Consider the following 13,843-nt stretch of genomic DNA (forward strand, 5'->3'; position numbering starts at 1 on the left):
CTAAAGAGACATCAAGAATGCACACAGCCGAAAGATTATAAGAAGAAAAAAGGAAACAAAGTCCCCGCCGTAGCAATTAGAGGCTCACAGCGCCAAGAGCAGTGATGACGCCACCTAAACTTCGAAAAGGAATGAAGTTGTTGGCAATATCCAAGGCTAGTGGCACCCCCTGTTCACCTTGGATCCGATTGGGCTAGTTCGGTGCAGCGATATCCAAGATGTTGATGGGGGGATCATGTCATTCGTATTTTGATGATTCCAGGGTGCTCTCGCAGTGGATCAGGTGAAGCATACATGTTGAACGATTGCCATTTTGTAGCAGTGGTGAATGGGGTTGACAACAATGGCATGTGCCCTGTGGAAGGTGCAAATGTGGTTTCCTATCTTTTTCCATCTAAACAAGGTATTGTATAGACTTATCGTAACAACAAAACTCACAAAAGTTGGTTTTACTAAAAAATGTATCTCAAAAAACCAGTTTTCCAAGATCTCATGCCTAATACTTCAAATTTAAACAACCACGAGCTAGGCTCATGTTGTACGACAATTGCACCTTTGTATCACTTTTCTATCTTTGTATGACTTCAACCAGTCGTACAAAGGTTCGAAGTCTCCAGCTGGACAAAACTAAACAATCTTAATGGAGCAATAGCACGCTGAGGTAAACTTGTTCAGAAATTGAAGCCGCAAAACCTATAAAAAAATCCAAAAGAAGGATTATCCCCGGCCTCTGCATCGTGTGATGCATACAACCAATCTTTATTACATTATTCAACAAGATCTTATAAAATAAATACATAGATCAATCTAAAGCCACATTCCTGGCAGAAACTATCGCCCTACTTATAAGATTGATGATGTGCCATAAAAATTTAGGCCACCAAAATGCAGAGTATGGGCGGGCAAAATTGCTCCGTGAGATCATGTTGTGTGGTCGTGTGGAAAGAATTAGACTCGACATAACGTATTGCGCTGTCAAGTCATGGAGGTCGTCGTCGCCTTTGAAGTGCTAGCGGAGACCGTAGGTCTCCATTTCCGCACCACCACTCCACTATCGAACAGAGTGCCAACCCATCTTCGTGGTGCTCGCCCAGAAACCACCCGCTGAAACAGCTCCAGCAGCTTGCAAGCGATGGCGCTGACCCGTGGGTTCATCTTCCTCTTCCCCGCCGCCGTCCTGGCCGGACTCGCCTCCGCCTCCGCGTCGCCCTTCCTGTCTGGTCCGTGCGTGATCCGATGCTCCCAACTACTGCGCACTAGTATTTGCTTCTGGGAGCGAGCTGTGATGGGTTTGTTTTGTTTCCTTGGTGCTTGAGCAGATAACGTATTCCAGGCCAGCACCGGATCTACAGGGAGGAGTTTGCTGCAGACCAATAATGGTACGTAGTTTCCTTTCTTCCTCTTGCCAAGTTGAATCCCATGACAGTTTCTAGACTCTGAAGATACTGAATCCACATGCTTGTTAACTGAATATAACTCTCTTGATTGTGGTCATATGCGCTTAGGATTGAAGAGGCTGACGTGGAGTTTCTCTAGACTTATAAAAACAGAGTTTGACTGTAGACTACCAATGGAAATTATCAACTATCCTATTAAAAGTTGGAACTCTAGAATTCAAATTCCCATATACATTACCTGAAAGTTGAAACCAAGATTTCGGTCCTTGCATAGAAAAAAGGAGACATAGTACTACATCTCACCATGTTCAGGACTTACAGTACCTTCATCTGATATGCGTCCGTTAATTCTTGTCCATGCTGATCAGGCTGCCCTATGAGCTTTGAGTCCCAGGACTACACAATCATCACAAGCAGGTGCAAAGCGCCACAGTATCCTCCTAAAGAATGCTGTGATGCTTTCAAGGAATTTGCATGCCCATTTGCCGTCTACATCAACAATCAAAGCACCAACTGTGCAGACGCTATGTTTTCCTACATCAACTTCCATGGCTCGTACCCAGCAGGCCTATTCGGCGCTGAGTGCGTCAAAGGGAAGGAAGGGGTTTCCTGCGAAGGCGTCCCAGGGAAAGGCACCGGCGTGGCAAGTGGCGGGCGGCGAGCTCAAGGGAGTTCCCGTTCTTTGGTTCCTATCTTGTGTGGACTAGAAGCACTGTTGTTCCATTGAGTGGTGATACCTTGCACTTCTCCAAAGATGGCATGTTGTCAGCTGCAAGCTGTAAGTAGTAAGACTTAGAATCAGTTTGGTTCTCCTTGGCGCTCTCTTAATGTGGTGACTGGACATTTGGCTTTACTATGAGATATCTCTTCAGAAACCACTTGATATACTTGACTAATAACCCCTCTTATAAATGTACTTGGTTACTACTATGCCAAATATTATATTGATATCATGTGGCCATTTGTACATGACATCCTGAGATTCAACATTATATGATCACATCCTGCTATTGGCAGAGTGAAGACCCAAATTATAAATCAGGGGACTAGGAGTAATTATTTTCCGGCCTAACTGATAATCGGGCGTTCATTTGCTAATGCACTGCCATGTTCATTATATATATGTAGTGCCATTTGGATATATTTTTCCAGGTAGTAATGCAATCGAGATGGCGTCTTAGAACATCTTCAGTCGTGCCCTTCACACAAAAGCACATCATTTTCAGAACATTGGCCCGAAGAATCTCTGCATCTTGCTCAAAGCAGCCACCGCCTGCTGTCCGGCGCCGTAGACGTGTCCAACATAGCAAATAGGAACAATCAGTCAGTCACCCAATGACATGCAGGGAACTAGCTTAATTTCCTGTGGAACTTTTCGGTTGTCTGCTCAAAAACCTTGCCTACGGTAAACTTACGCGCATCACCTTATGTTCGCATCACTTGACAAGATCTAGTCAAGTAAAGTAAATTTGGAAAATTTATCAGAAAGCCCGTCTAGCTCAGTTGGTAGAGCGCAAGGCTCTTAACCTTGTGGTCTTGGGTTCGAGCCCCAAGGTGGGCGATGTTTGATTTTTTTTTTGAACTTATTAGCGTTAGCAAAGGCCCATTTTCACATTCATGTTCATTTTAACTTCTTCTTTTCTGTGTATTTCGCAAAGGCCCATTTTCACATTCATGTTCATTTTAACTTCTTCTTTTCTGTGTATTTCCCGATTTACCATTTTAACTTGTTCATTTTTACGTTTCATTTATTTCCTGATTTACCATGCATTTCTTTCATATCTAAACATAAACAACCCATAAATTCTGAACATCTAGGGATGTTACATTCACATAGGTCATTCGCCAACTAAAAAATCAAATTGTTATTTTGCTACATATTTTAGTTATCTGTTGTAATTCTCATGCATAAATCTTATATTCTTATTAATTTGGATTTCTATTTTTTTGCAAAGTCCGTTTTGACATTAATGTTGATTTTTATTTCTTCTATTTGCTTTGCTTTTGTTTGTTGATTTAAGGCATTTTTTAGATGAATTATTTTAGGTCTGTTCATTTCTTACATGTCTAAATAACCCATAAGTGTTGAACATCTAGGCATATTACATTCACATATGTAATTGTCGGTTGAAAATCAAATTATTAATTTGCTACCTATTTTAGTTATGGTTTGCAATTCTCATGTATAAAAATTCTACTTCTATTAATTTGGCTTTGGCGTCTTATTTATTTTTTGGTGTTTGCAAAGCCCATTTTGACATTAATGTTTTATAATATTTTCTGCTATTGTATATATTGTCCACGCATCTTGGGTTTATGTATGCACTTTCCTAGGGGAGGAGCGTTTTGGCTCCCGGCAACATTTGCTCCTGGATGAATAGTACTGCAGAAAAGTGGTAAAATGTTTTTTAAAAATTCTGATTTTTTCGTGAATGTTCGTGAGTGTTTCATCTGTGAAAAAAAGACTAATTTGGGGCGACATTTTGTGGTAACATTTGGTGCTCGAATTTGTTTTTTTTCACAGCCCAAAATGTTTAACCTTTTTGCCTACAACTCTGCAGGTAGCATCTGGATGTGACTATAAATACATAAAAAAATTGTTGGGATTATTTTGACATTTCAAAAATTATTTTTCACGCGCAGGAGCACATGCTCCCGGGAGCCAAATTGGATTTCCGCTTTACTTAGACTAATTAGTTATTTAAAAAAATCATTTCTAATATCTATTTTTAGACTTTTTATAAACCCATGTGTTTGGCGCGGCTAGATTTTTTACGATATTCATTTGTTCATATGCCACTTTGTCTTATGATATAGTGATTTTTATGTGTCTGACGTTGTCAGGCATTAAAGGCTTGTATTGTCCAAATATACAGCTAGTCAAAATTTCCCATGTAAAAGCATTGTGATGTATTTTAAATATACAGCTAGTCGAGCGCAACTGTTGCCGGGTCTCGTGTGTTTTCTGCTTGCTGAGACGTACGCACCGGGTTTTCGGTTCTGTCGTGAAATCTATCTGTGTGCAGGACGCAACTGTTCGACAGGAGTTTTTTTTTTTGCTTGCTGAAAAGAGTCTGAAACCCACGACGTTTCCGCGCTTCTGAAGTCAAATCTACTACTATGTGTGCAGGGGCACTCTGAAGAGCGCGTTGAACTCGGGGTCGCTGCCGCCGAATGTGTGGCCGGACAGGGCCGGCATCATGGGGAGCGCGTAGGGGAAGTCCGGCGGCAAGCGGTCGGCGTACCACACCCGACCGGTCCGGGTGTTCCTCGACATCCACTTCATCAACAAGCTGGAGAGGTTCGTCTTCGTCTTCGTCTCGTTTCATCATCAGGTATTCAGGTTCTTGATCGGTTTCAGATTCATGAGATACCCACACGAACAAATCTGCGAGATTTATTGCTTCGAATCCATGTACACACTTTGTTGCTGGATCTATTACGAGGTTTGCACTGATCTGAACTGCAACCAGCGATGTGTTCCCACTTCCCAAGGCCCTGAGGTCTGCTGGCACCTGCCGCCATTGGGAGTGGCGGCAGGGCATAGGCCGTCAGCTGCGCTTTAAAGGGACATGATCTCTTCTTCCCCTCTTGTCCGCTGCGCCTCTCTCTTCTCCCTCCTCCCTCCCTTCCTCTCCCTCTCCCTCTCCGGGAGAAGAACAGTACTTTGCAGTTTTTGAGCTCGATTTTTGGTATTCAGAGGCCGATTCAGGAGTTGCCGCAGTTGAAGAAAAGATAGATCAAGACGAGAGCTACAATATGCCTGGTATTTTTTCTGCATCCATGCTATCTGTCGTGATTTCAATTAAATGTTCTACTACAGTACTACTACTGTTTTAGGAAGTAGATTGCTGCTTTGGAGACATTTTGCAGAATTTGGAGTTGGATTTTTTGTTTGAGGCTGGTCACAATGGGCAAGAACATAAGCTAGTAACTTCACACTTTCCTAGACTATGTTACTACCTCCATAGTGGGTAGGAACATCTATGTAGTGTCATGCAACGATGTATTTATTAGGTTATAGACTCATTGTTTTTTGGAGTGTGTGATGTTCCGGTAACTTAGCTAGTTACCACAAGCACCTCTCTCTTCATTAAATACGTGTCACATAAGCAAAGTTGTAATGAAGTGTGTGATGTTACTCCTAAGTTCCTCCCCACTATGACCAGCCTGAGGTAATTGAAGAAGTTGTAGATCAAGTCAAGACCTATGAAACGCACCGTTTTTTTTTTTTTTGCATTCATGGTGTAGTTCAGTTGTTTCATCAACTTGTAATTACATACGTAATGTCGTATGACTCGTATCAGCTTTTAAGTAGTGTTTTCCTTTCTTTTCCCTAGAAGTTTTGGACTAGAGATAAAGTTGGAATCTTGACATGAAGTAGTTGAAGATATTATAGATCAGCGTTGCCTCTTTCAAATGCGTTTTTTTCCCGCATGTGAGATGTTGTTTAGTGTTTTGGTTAGGAATAATTAACTAATTATGTGTTGTTTAGGGACCGCTGTTTATTTGACTTGTTAAGGGTTAGAGACACTGTTATCTTGTATGTCATGTGTTGTAGTAATTTAAAGGAAATGTTAACGCCCACACGTGTGGGCGTTTGCATCTCGCCCACACGCGTGTATCCGTGTCCGTTCGTGAGCGCACGAATCTTAGCATATTTCTAGTGCCATGTAGGACTGGTCTGGTGTGTGGGCGTTCAGCCGATCGCCCACACGGCCGTTTCACCACACAGGAGGGGCTGGTGTGTGGGCGTTCAACAGTTCGTCCACACGCCACTTTGCACGCACATACAAGGGCTAGTGTGTGGGCATTTGTCATCTCGCCCACACGTCCGTCTCCTTTCCCACACCCAAGCTGCTAGTTGCCATGTGTTTTGCAGTGCACATGGCAACTGCCCCTAATGTCCTTTATAAGCAGGTGGCAACTCTCTTTTTTTACCCGAGTTTGCCATGTGTTTTGCAGGATACACGACAACTGCCTAGTGTGCACGTAAGCAGATGGCAACTCTCTTTTACCGAGTTGCCATATGTTTTTGCATGATACATGGCAACTGCTCTAACGTGCATGTACATGGCAACTGTCCTAACGTGCACGTAAGCAGATGTCAACTCTTCCTTTTTACATGGCAACTGCCCTAGCATGCTTGTGAGCACATGGCAACTCTCTCAACTGCCTAGTGTTAGTATGTGGCAACTCCTAAAGTTATGAAATCATGGCAACTACATTAAATCAGACCATACATGGCAACTGCAGTTGAGCAACCATGTCAACTGCAGTTGTTCGACATGGCAACCGTCGTTCAGCGACATGGCAACTACAGTTAAACGAATATGGACGAGGGTCTGGACCATGGCAACTGCGGGCGCGCGGTGACCGTCACGCATGGCGTGCGGGACCAGGAGGTACGAGGCCTGACATACGGGCGTGTGAGCGTTATCAACTTCGCCCACACGCACGTGTGTGAGAGGGATCGGGAGGGGAAAAAAGAGGCATGTGGGCGCTGGTTGTTTTGCCCACACATAGGTGTGTGGGCTGTTCCTCTTATACACCACACAAAATGTGTGGGCGGACTCCCTAACGCCCACACATGTGGCACTTATCGGCGTCCTAATTTAATCATGGGAGTGTCTATTTGACGTTTGACTGAAATTCAATTGGACATCAGTCAAGTTTTTCAACCAATAATAAAACGACACTTGTATGTATTTGTGTGTCCCTTTTTTAGTGTATCTTCGCTGTATGTACGTCAACGCTAAAAGGTCAATCCTAATCGGGTTGGAACTGGACCATCAACGTACCCTTTGATCCACAGCATACTGATCCATCACCGTACCCTCTGTAGGTCTGGCATAAATGTACGGTCCACTTACAGCCATTTGGGAGAAAATTACAGTGATAGTTAGACTGTCATTTTTTTTGCCGTAGATTGTCAATTGGTAACTTGCAGTCTACTTATAGTGATATCTTAAGAATTAAAGTCTAGATACACAAAACTTAGTCAAATTAGCACTAGAACTTCTAAAATTACAGTATACTTATGCATAACTTACACTCATATCGTGTGATTATTACAGTGATATTATGACCGGAACTTGTCGAGTCTCAAAGACACCCGTTTGCAGCCCGAGTCATGAGTTGGTATGTATGTACGTGGGTTGGGCTGGACCCATTTGCACTCATGACAAGCAGGTGAAAAACCTTGAAATTACAGTAAGGAAACTTTGGAAGTATAGTACCTCGTGTCATCTATGGATTATAGAGACACAGCTAAACCAACATACAGATTGCCTATTATACAGATGACTACACACTGAATCAACATACACACTGCCCTATCCATAGTGTGAAAAAAGCAGTTCAACATCTCTCTGATGCAAAAAAGACTTCTTCTGCATCATTGTTAATTTGCAATCTGAAAAGAAAAGGATCAAACAAGAAATTGGAATCGATTCTGAATTTCCATCATTGCTAATCTGCAAGTGAAATGCAGAATGCTCATTAAAAGCTGGATCAAGGAAAGCAAACACTCTTCTGTTCAAACAAACCAAGAGAGAAAACCAATGCTTTCGGATGGTTACAGGGAAGCACAACTGCAACAAGATAATATGAAGAAAAATGTATATATAAGAAATGAGAAATAAAAAAGAAATGGCAAAGATAAACACCAAACAAGAAGGCAGAAATTAAAGTACTTACATGGAGGAAATGAGAAATAAAAAAGAAAGGGCAAAGACAAACACCAACAAAGAACCACGGAGTTAGAAATCCTTCAATTCCAATTGGGGCAAAGACAAACACCAAAACCGCAACTACTAAGTGGGGGAGAACCATGGAAGATCATACAAGAGACGATCCACGGGTCAGAAATCCTTCAATTCCAACGTCTTTGCTCATGCATAGTGATTTTCTTTGAGATCTAGAACCTGTAAACTCACAAGAAAGAAAAGCAGAGAGCACAAATTCTTTCCATTTGACACAGTGTATTGCACATAGCACTAGTTAAAATCAAAGAAACTAATCAGTTTTGTTTCAAAGCACCAGGGCAAAGGAAACTAAAATTTACAGTGGCAAAAAAATACTGAAATTACTATTATCAATTTGCTGAAATTACTGGACAAGCACCTGTGCAGAACAAAGTTTTTGATACAAAGGTAGATTCAGTATATATTGACAGCGTGAATAGATGCAATACCCAACAAAGACACTAAGCTTTACAGTCTAATTACCACTGTAATTTTACTGAAATTACACTGTAATTGCACTGACTGTAAATACAGTAAATATTCTAGTAAAAATGCACTGTGATTACGAATAGAAATTACACTGTAACAACATTGTAAATTATAGAGAAATTGCACTGTAATTACAGTAACATAGTAGTAGGATTTACAGTGTACTTACCCTGAAAATTACACTGTAATTACATTGCGATTACAAGTACACTGTAACAACACTATGATTACAATACGATTACTCTGTAATTTCAGAGGAAATTACACTGTAATTAAAATGAGATTACAATTTTGAAGCTGTTGTAAACTTAGATGCAACAATACCCAAAACATAGGAAAAAAAGGTTATAAAACGGATACAAATACTACCCAACAAAGACAAACCACAAAGAAAAAGGTTCTAAAATGCTTGCAGACCCAACATAGGGGAAAGGGAGAAGTGTAATTAACCTGAAAATATACTGAAAATAGAACTATAATAACCTGAAATTACATTCTAATTGCAGTGACTGTAAACTAAAAATCACAGAAGTTACAACAAAAATTGCAATGTGGTTAACTCTGGAAATTACAGTGTCACTACTCTGTGATTTCGAAGGAAATTACACTGAAATTAAAATGAAATTACAGTTATGAAGTTGCTGTAACTTAGATGCAGCTACTACCTAAGAACGCACACCACTGCATCTAACAGCAGAAAACGCCAGCAGAATCAAACGCCCAGGCTAGCAGAAAGAAAATCAACAGGGGAATCGGATCCACCGCTACATCCATGCTCCTACCACTGTAACTGCAAAAGATTCGCCAGGAAAATCCACCTATGCGACTACACATACACCTACATCTACATCAAACACAAGGGGAATCGAACCAAACCACAAGATCTAAAAGAAATTCAATGGGGAAAGGGAGAAGACCAGGATAACCAACTGAAACCACACAGCACTGGAGCGGAAATCAAGCTGAAGAGAAAGAGGAGGAGATCGGGATCACCATGGATGACAAGGAAATCGCCAAGAATCGGCTCCCTTTCTCAGCTTTAACTCTCGCCAAGAAATGCGAAAGGATAGGAATAAAAAAAAAAGACAAACAGAGAGCCAGGGCCCAAGTGATGTGCTGTAACGGGCTGGCTGGGAAACGAAAGCGCACCTGGTTACACACAGAAAAAAAAACGCCCGAAAAAGCCAGCTCCCAGCGCGGACCTCAGCACGAGATCAAACGGCCAAAAATTTGAATGAAAACCAATTGTAAATCACTCGACTGTAAATTAGCAAAACCGTTAATCATTTAGGCAAATGTTAGCAAGTAGAGTAATAGTGTTTTTTTGTGCAAACTGTTCTGTTTAGATTTTACTATTTTCCAATTAGATCAATGATTTGGGCTGTTAAGGAGTTAGCCTATTTTCTTCTGACTTTGTATGCATAAATATGGTGCTGGGTAGGTACAATGGAAAATTTGCTAATGTTTTATGGTGACATCATACGCGAGGGCCCTTATGGGCTTGATGTCTCGAGGTGCACAAGCAAGAGAGTTTTTGTGAAAGACATGGTCAACAGTGGGTTCATGGACGTTAAAAGATGCATCCAAGCCGAGTTTGGTCCTGAGACGGTTGGAAAGAATATGATTGTCGAAGCTTGCGTCGTCGTAGGTAGGGTTGATGGGACCCCTGCCCGTTGGGGCTTGAGGCAGGTGAGAGGCGACCTATCTTGGGGTAGTTACATGAGGTTTGCAACCACACCTGGTAACTCTATGTATGGACGGCCAATGGTGTATGTGTGGTTTGTTCATGCTGGTGTGCTCCGGTTAACTACCACTGGAGGCGCTCACACCCAATCAGTGGCGCCGATGGGGGGCAACCATGTCCGTGAAGAAGGTGTGGTTGTTCCAACCATGAATCCCGGACCATATCCGTCGGTAGTCGTTGACCTCAACGAATCCGTGGAGGTACTGTCAGACGAGCTAGATCATGGCGATTATGCCAGTGGATCATCAGATGATAGCGACGACGACGAAGGAGGTGATCCTTCTCAGCCTCTTGCCATTCAGCAGAGGGCCGTGGTGCCCTCAACGGAGAGATGGACGGATAGTGACATAGCCCGTCATGATGCCATGGTACTAGCATTTCTGATCATCTTGCAATTTTCACCAATAATTCGTTGACACAACAATGTCGGCTTCACGCAGATTAGAGACATGTAGGGGCTCCTTGAGATTGTGTTGGAAGGCCTTCGGATGGTACCCCCTCTCCCACATAGCGAAAAGGCAATATTAATACGAATTTATCAACGTGTCAAGGAGTTTATTGAGCTCTGCAGTGGCGCTCGAATTAATGGCATTGTATGGTCGGCACTACCAGGCAGGGCGCGTCCAAGCCTCACCACTTCAATGGATCATGAGGTATATTTGCAAATTCATCGTATCTAACACTTGGTACTATGCGTGTGTGTGTGTGTAATATGTTCTGCTGTGAACCGTGACAGACCGGGACGCGCCAGGACTCAGTGCTATTGCGTATGCCAGCCAGCACTCCCTTGCAGCGCTCTCAGTTCAGCGGTTCACAGCCAGAACGTCAGGTGAAGCTCATACTAATTTACTTACATTCACAGTGATTACATGTCCGATCGATTCAGTAACGATTGAATTGGATACAGTTCGGCTCCGGAGCGATGGAGGTAGATAATCCATCCCCCGAGACCAGCCCTGGTAGAGGACCTACAGGGCAATTCTCGTACGATCAAGGCGAGGGTTCTGACGGCGAGGGATCTGACGGCGAAGAATCCACAGATGTACGAACTAAAATCGAAAGAAACACAGCCATTCAGCAATTTTCACACTATTTCACAGTACTACTAATTGTTAGCTTCCTATTCATACACATTCTACTCCTGAAATTTGCAGGAAGAAGAGTGTGATGGCCGTGATTAACCGGATCTTCTTCACACGGCGGACGTTCAGCGGGAGATGGGCGAGGGTATGCTCTTCACAGCAGCACGAGCAGCCCCGAGGATCTCCTACTAGTACCCTGGAACTTCGCAGGGCCGTGTGGCTCCTTGATCCGTGGACAATGTAACGAGCACTACGACATATTTCAGAGCTTGTTAAGCTACCAAGTACCTTCGATTTCCACTCCGTAATCGTTTTTACGTCCGATTTCTCGAGATCTCCCCAGATAAATCGCCTCTCTTGTAGTCCTTTGATCACGACAGATTTATCCGTACTGTTGCTCGTCCACGTCTGCGTCAGGTTTACCATGCGATGGCATGCACCTGATGGTGGCTTACAATTGGGCAGCACGCATTGCAGGCAGTAGACGCATGCGCATTGTCTCGGCGAAAGCGATAATGTGTGTCCGTCCTTTTCCACCCACGTTCATTTTGCATGCATGTTCCAGATCCGTTCTGATACATTCATTTAGCATTTTTGTCAAAGCATTGGCAGAAAATAAAGCGTGCAAAGTTCAAATCAGAAATCACAGCTTATGGAAGAACTCTGGAGCTTATTTAGTGAGTGATCAGAGGCTAGGCACGGACGATTTCTTGCTTAGTCTTTGCATTATACAAAGTAGTAGCATGTTTGTACACTTGATACAGATTAGTCAGCAGAGGCACAGTGGGCGGGAGCTCTCCTCGAGCATACGGAGTAGATAACACCGAGTAGTAGCTAGGGATCACATACTGGACTCCCAAACATATGTAGTAGTATTTGGAAACTGGCCGGCCGAGAAGTAGAGAGCACGGCCAAGCTAGGCCGTCGTGCTTTTCGGGCAGATCGAACAGCTAGCGTGCGCTAGCTGCCGCATGGAATGTGCGGCCAACGTGTGGCCACCTACCTAGCGGCCATCGTTGCCGTCGCAGTGCCCCTTCCCAGCCCCCTCCGGCGCCGGCATGCGGCCGCCGCCGGTGGCCGGAGGCAGCTTCTTGCCCTGGCCTTCGCCTACCTGCCCTGCTTTGGCAGCATCGCTCCGGCCGCCAGCGGGTCCATGCGTCGACGCCGCGCCCTTGGATGCGGCCGCCGCAGGCTCGTCGCCGACGTCGAAGTCGAGAGGCAGCGCCCGCGACGGCTGCCGCCGGTGGCGCGACGTCATGGTTTTGTTAGCTGGCAATCTAGCTAGATGTGCGGCGAGCTCTACGTGGCGCGCTCACAACTCGACTGCAAGCTGCTAGATTGTTGATCTGCTGTGGGCTGTGGCAGTGTGGAGTGCCGATGAACAGCGGAGGGCCTGGCCTTTATAGAAGGGAGGAGAAGCCAGCCAGGAGCTGGCCTCGGGTTGGGCAGACGCAGGCGCTCGGCAACAAATAAAACACCATGCATGTGCATGTGGTTTTCATGGATAAAATAAAACTCATGGCCCGTCCGGGGTCGCTCAATCGCGGTGCCGCGCGTCAGTGCGCCCGTGATCGATCGTACACGGACGGCGAATCCTGTTACCGAACGCAACGTCCTGCAGTGTCGGCTTGTGGCCCGGGACCGCCCGGTCGGTCCGACTAGTCTCCGGCAAAAATCATCCATAGCTCGTCTGAAAATGCATGCATGGACAAAAACCTGAGTGCATGTGCACGGTAACTCCATCGTGCGTCTGCATGGATTCTCCGGCGGGAGAAAGCTCCAAGAGGAAAGAAAGAGCCCGTGGGCCGTACGTGGCCATCGAGGAACGTCGGGCAGAGAGATGTCATCATCGCTTCTCGGCGCCATGCATGGGCGTGCCAAGAAAACCGGCATTTTGGTGGACAGGGCGCACAGGACCGATGGTGGCCTGCCAGCGTGCATGCATGTGCACGGTCCGTTCCTGGTCGAGCATCGGCCGTACGATGCGGAGGCTTTGGGCACGTGGTGGCACGTCAGGCGTACGTTGCCTTGCGTGCGCGTGGATCCATGCAAGATGGAACCAACAGAATTTTGGCGCGACTTGTGGGCGCGGACAGACATCGTCCTTATCCATCGGCGGCGTACCACCGTACTAGGTGCGTACGCTGCGTCGCTGCCGAACGATGCTGAAACGACGCCTCACTCCCATGTGAGCGGTAGTGGCGAGAAAAGTCTCGTGTAAACTTTAAATTTTTATATATTTTTTGAAAAAGATTCAAATCTATTATAAAAATTATCAGAAGTACAAAGGAACTCAAGCATAATAAAAATTACATTAAGGGCTTTAGGCCATTGAAAGACCGCTAGCTAGAACAAGCCGTCGACACGCTGTTATCACCGCTTCTC

The 13,843-nt window shown here is 44.5% G+C and overlaps 3 protein-coding genes and 1 non-coding gene across 7 annotated transcripts; 3 read left to right on the plus strand and 1 right to left on the minus strand.

Moving 5' to 3' along the window:
• Positions 1-1,046: 1,046 nt before the first annotated feature.
• On the plus strand, positions 1,047-2,398 carry LOC123059411 (GPI-anchored protein LLG1). Its single transcript, XM_044481991.1, has 3 exons — positions 1,047-1,220; positions 1,320-1,379; positions 1,766-2,398. Exons 1-3 carry the CDS (start codon positions 1,133-1,135, stop codon positions 2,122-2,124), a joined length of 507 nt encoding a protein of 168 aa, XP_044337926.1. The 5' UTR covers positions 1,047-1,132; the 3' UTR covers positions 2,125-2,398.
• A 487-nt stretch (positions 2,399-2,885) lies between these two features.
• Positions 2,886-2,958, plus strand: TRNAK-CUU (transfer RNA lysine (anticodon CUU)). The gene has a single exon. It is a non-coding gene; the product is annotated as a tRNA-Lys (tRNA).
• A 1,554-nt stretch (positions 2,959-4,512) lies between these two features.
• Positions 4,513-12,025, plus strand: LOC123063472 (uncharacterized). 4 transcript variants are annotated; one of them, XR_006430345.1, is made up of 6 exons: positions 4,513-4,698; positions 5,098-5,163; positions 10,074-11,029; positions 11,113-11,205; positions 11,284-11,418; positions 11,531-12,025. XR_006430345.1 is itself a non-coding variant. In XM_044487262.1 (6 exons), the coding sequence occupies exons 3-6, from the start codon at positions 10,865-10,867 to the stop codon at positions 11,555-11,557; spliced, it is 420 nt and encodes a 139-aa protein (XP_044343197.1). In that variant the 5' UTR covers positions 4,513-4,732; positions 5,098-5,163; positions 10,817-10,864; the 3' UTR covers positions 11,558-12,025. The 4 variants fall into 4 exon arrangements, 2 of the variants coding, with proteins under 2 accessions (XP_044343197.1, XP_044343196.1); XM_044487262.1 differs by having other exon boundaries at positions 4,513-4,732; positions 10,817-11,029; XM_044487261.1 differs by having other exon boundaries at positions 10,817-11,029.
• A 139-nt stretch (positions 12,026-12,164) lies between these two features.
• On the minus strand, positions 12,165-12,886 carry LOC123063473 (uncharacterized). Its single transcript, XM_044487263.1, has one exon. The coding sequence runs from the start codon at positions 12,714-12,716 to the stop codon at positions 12,462-12,464; it is 255 nt and encodes an 84-aa protein (XP_044343198.1). The 5' UTR covers positions 12,717-12,886; the 3' UTR covers positions 12,165-12,461.
• Positions 12,887-13,843: the final 957 nt, after the last annotated feature.

Source organism: Triticum aestivum, chromosome 3A (assembly GCF_018294505.1).
Source record: "Triticum aestivum cultivar Chinese Spring chromosome 3A, IWGSC CS RefSeq v2.1, whole genome shotgun sequence".
In the NCBI taxonomy this organism is placed as follows: domain Eukaryota; kingdom Viridiplantae; phylum Streptophyta; class Magnoliopsida; order Poales; family Poaceae; genus Triticum; species Triticum aestivum.

Excerpts from the sequence above, each read along its gene's own strand:
- LOC123063472 (XM_044487262.1), top strand. The coding sequence starts at position 10,865 with ATGGTACCCCCTCTCCCACATAGCGAAAAGGCAATATTAATACGAATT. Across the intron at positions 11,030-11,112 it reads CCACTTCAATGGATCATGAG|ACCGGGACGCGCCAGGACTC; the intron begins GTATATTTGCAA and ends GAACCGTGACAG. Across the intron at positions 11,419-11,530 it reads ACGGCGAAGAATCCACAGAT|GAAGAAGAGTGTGATGGCCG; the intron begins GTACGAACTAAA and ends TGAAATTTGCAG.
- LOC123063473 (XM_044487263.1), bottom strand. The coding sequence starts at position 12,716 with ATGACGTCGCGCCACCGGCGGCAGCCGTCGCGGGCGCTGCCTCTCGAC.
- LOC123059411 (XM_044481991.1), top strand. The coding sequence starts at position 1,133 with ATGGCGCTGACCCGTGGGTTCATCTTCCTCTTCCCCGCCGCCGTCCTG. Across the intron at positions 1,221-1,319 it reads CGCGTCGCCCTTCCTGTCTG|ATAACGTATTCCAGGCCAGC; the intron begins GTCCGTGCGTGA and ends GTGCTTGAGCAG. Across the intron at positions 1,380-1,765 it reads TTTGCTGCAGACCAATAATG|GCTGCCCTATGAGCTTTGAG; the intron begins GTACGTAGTTTC and ends CATGCTGATCAG.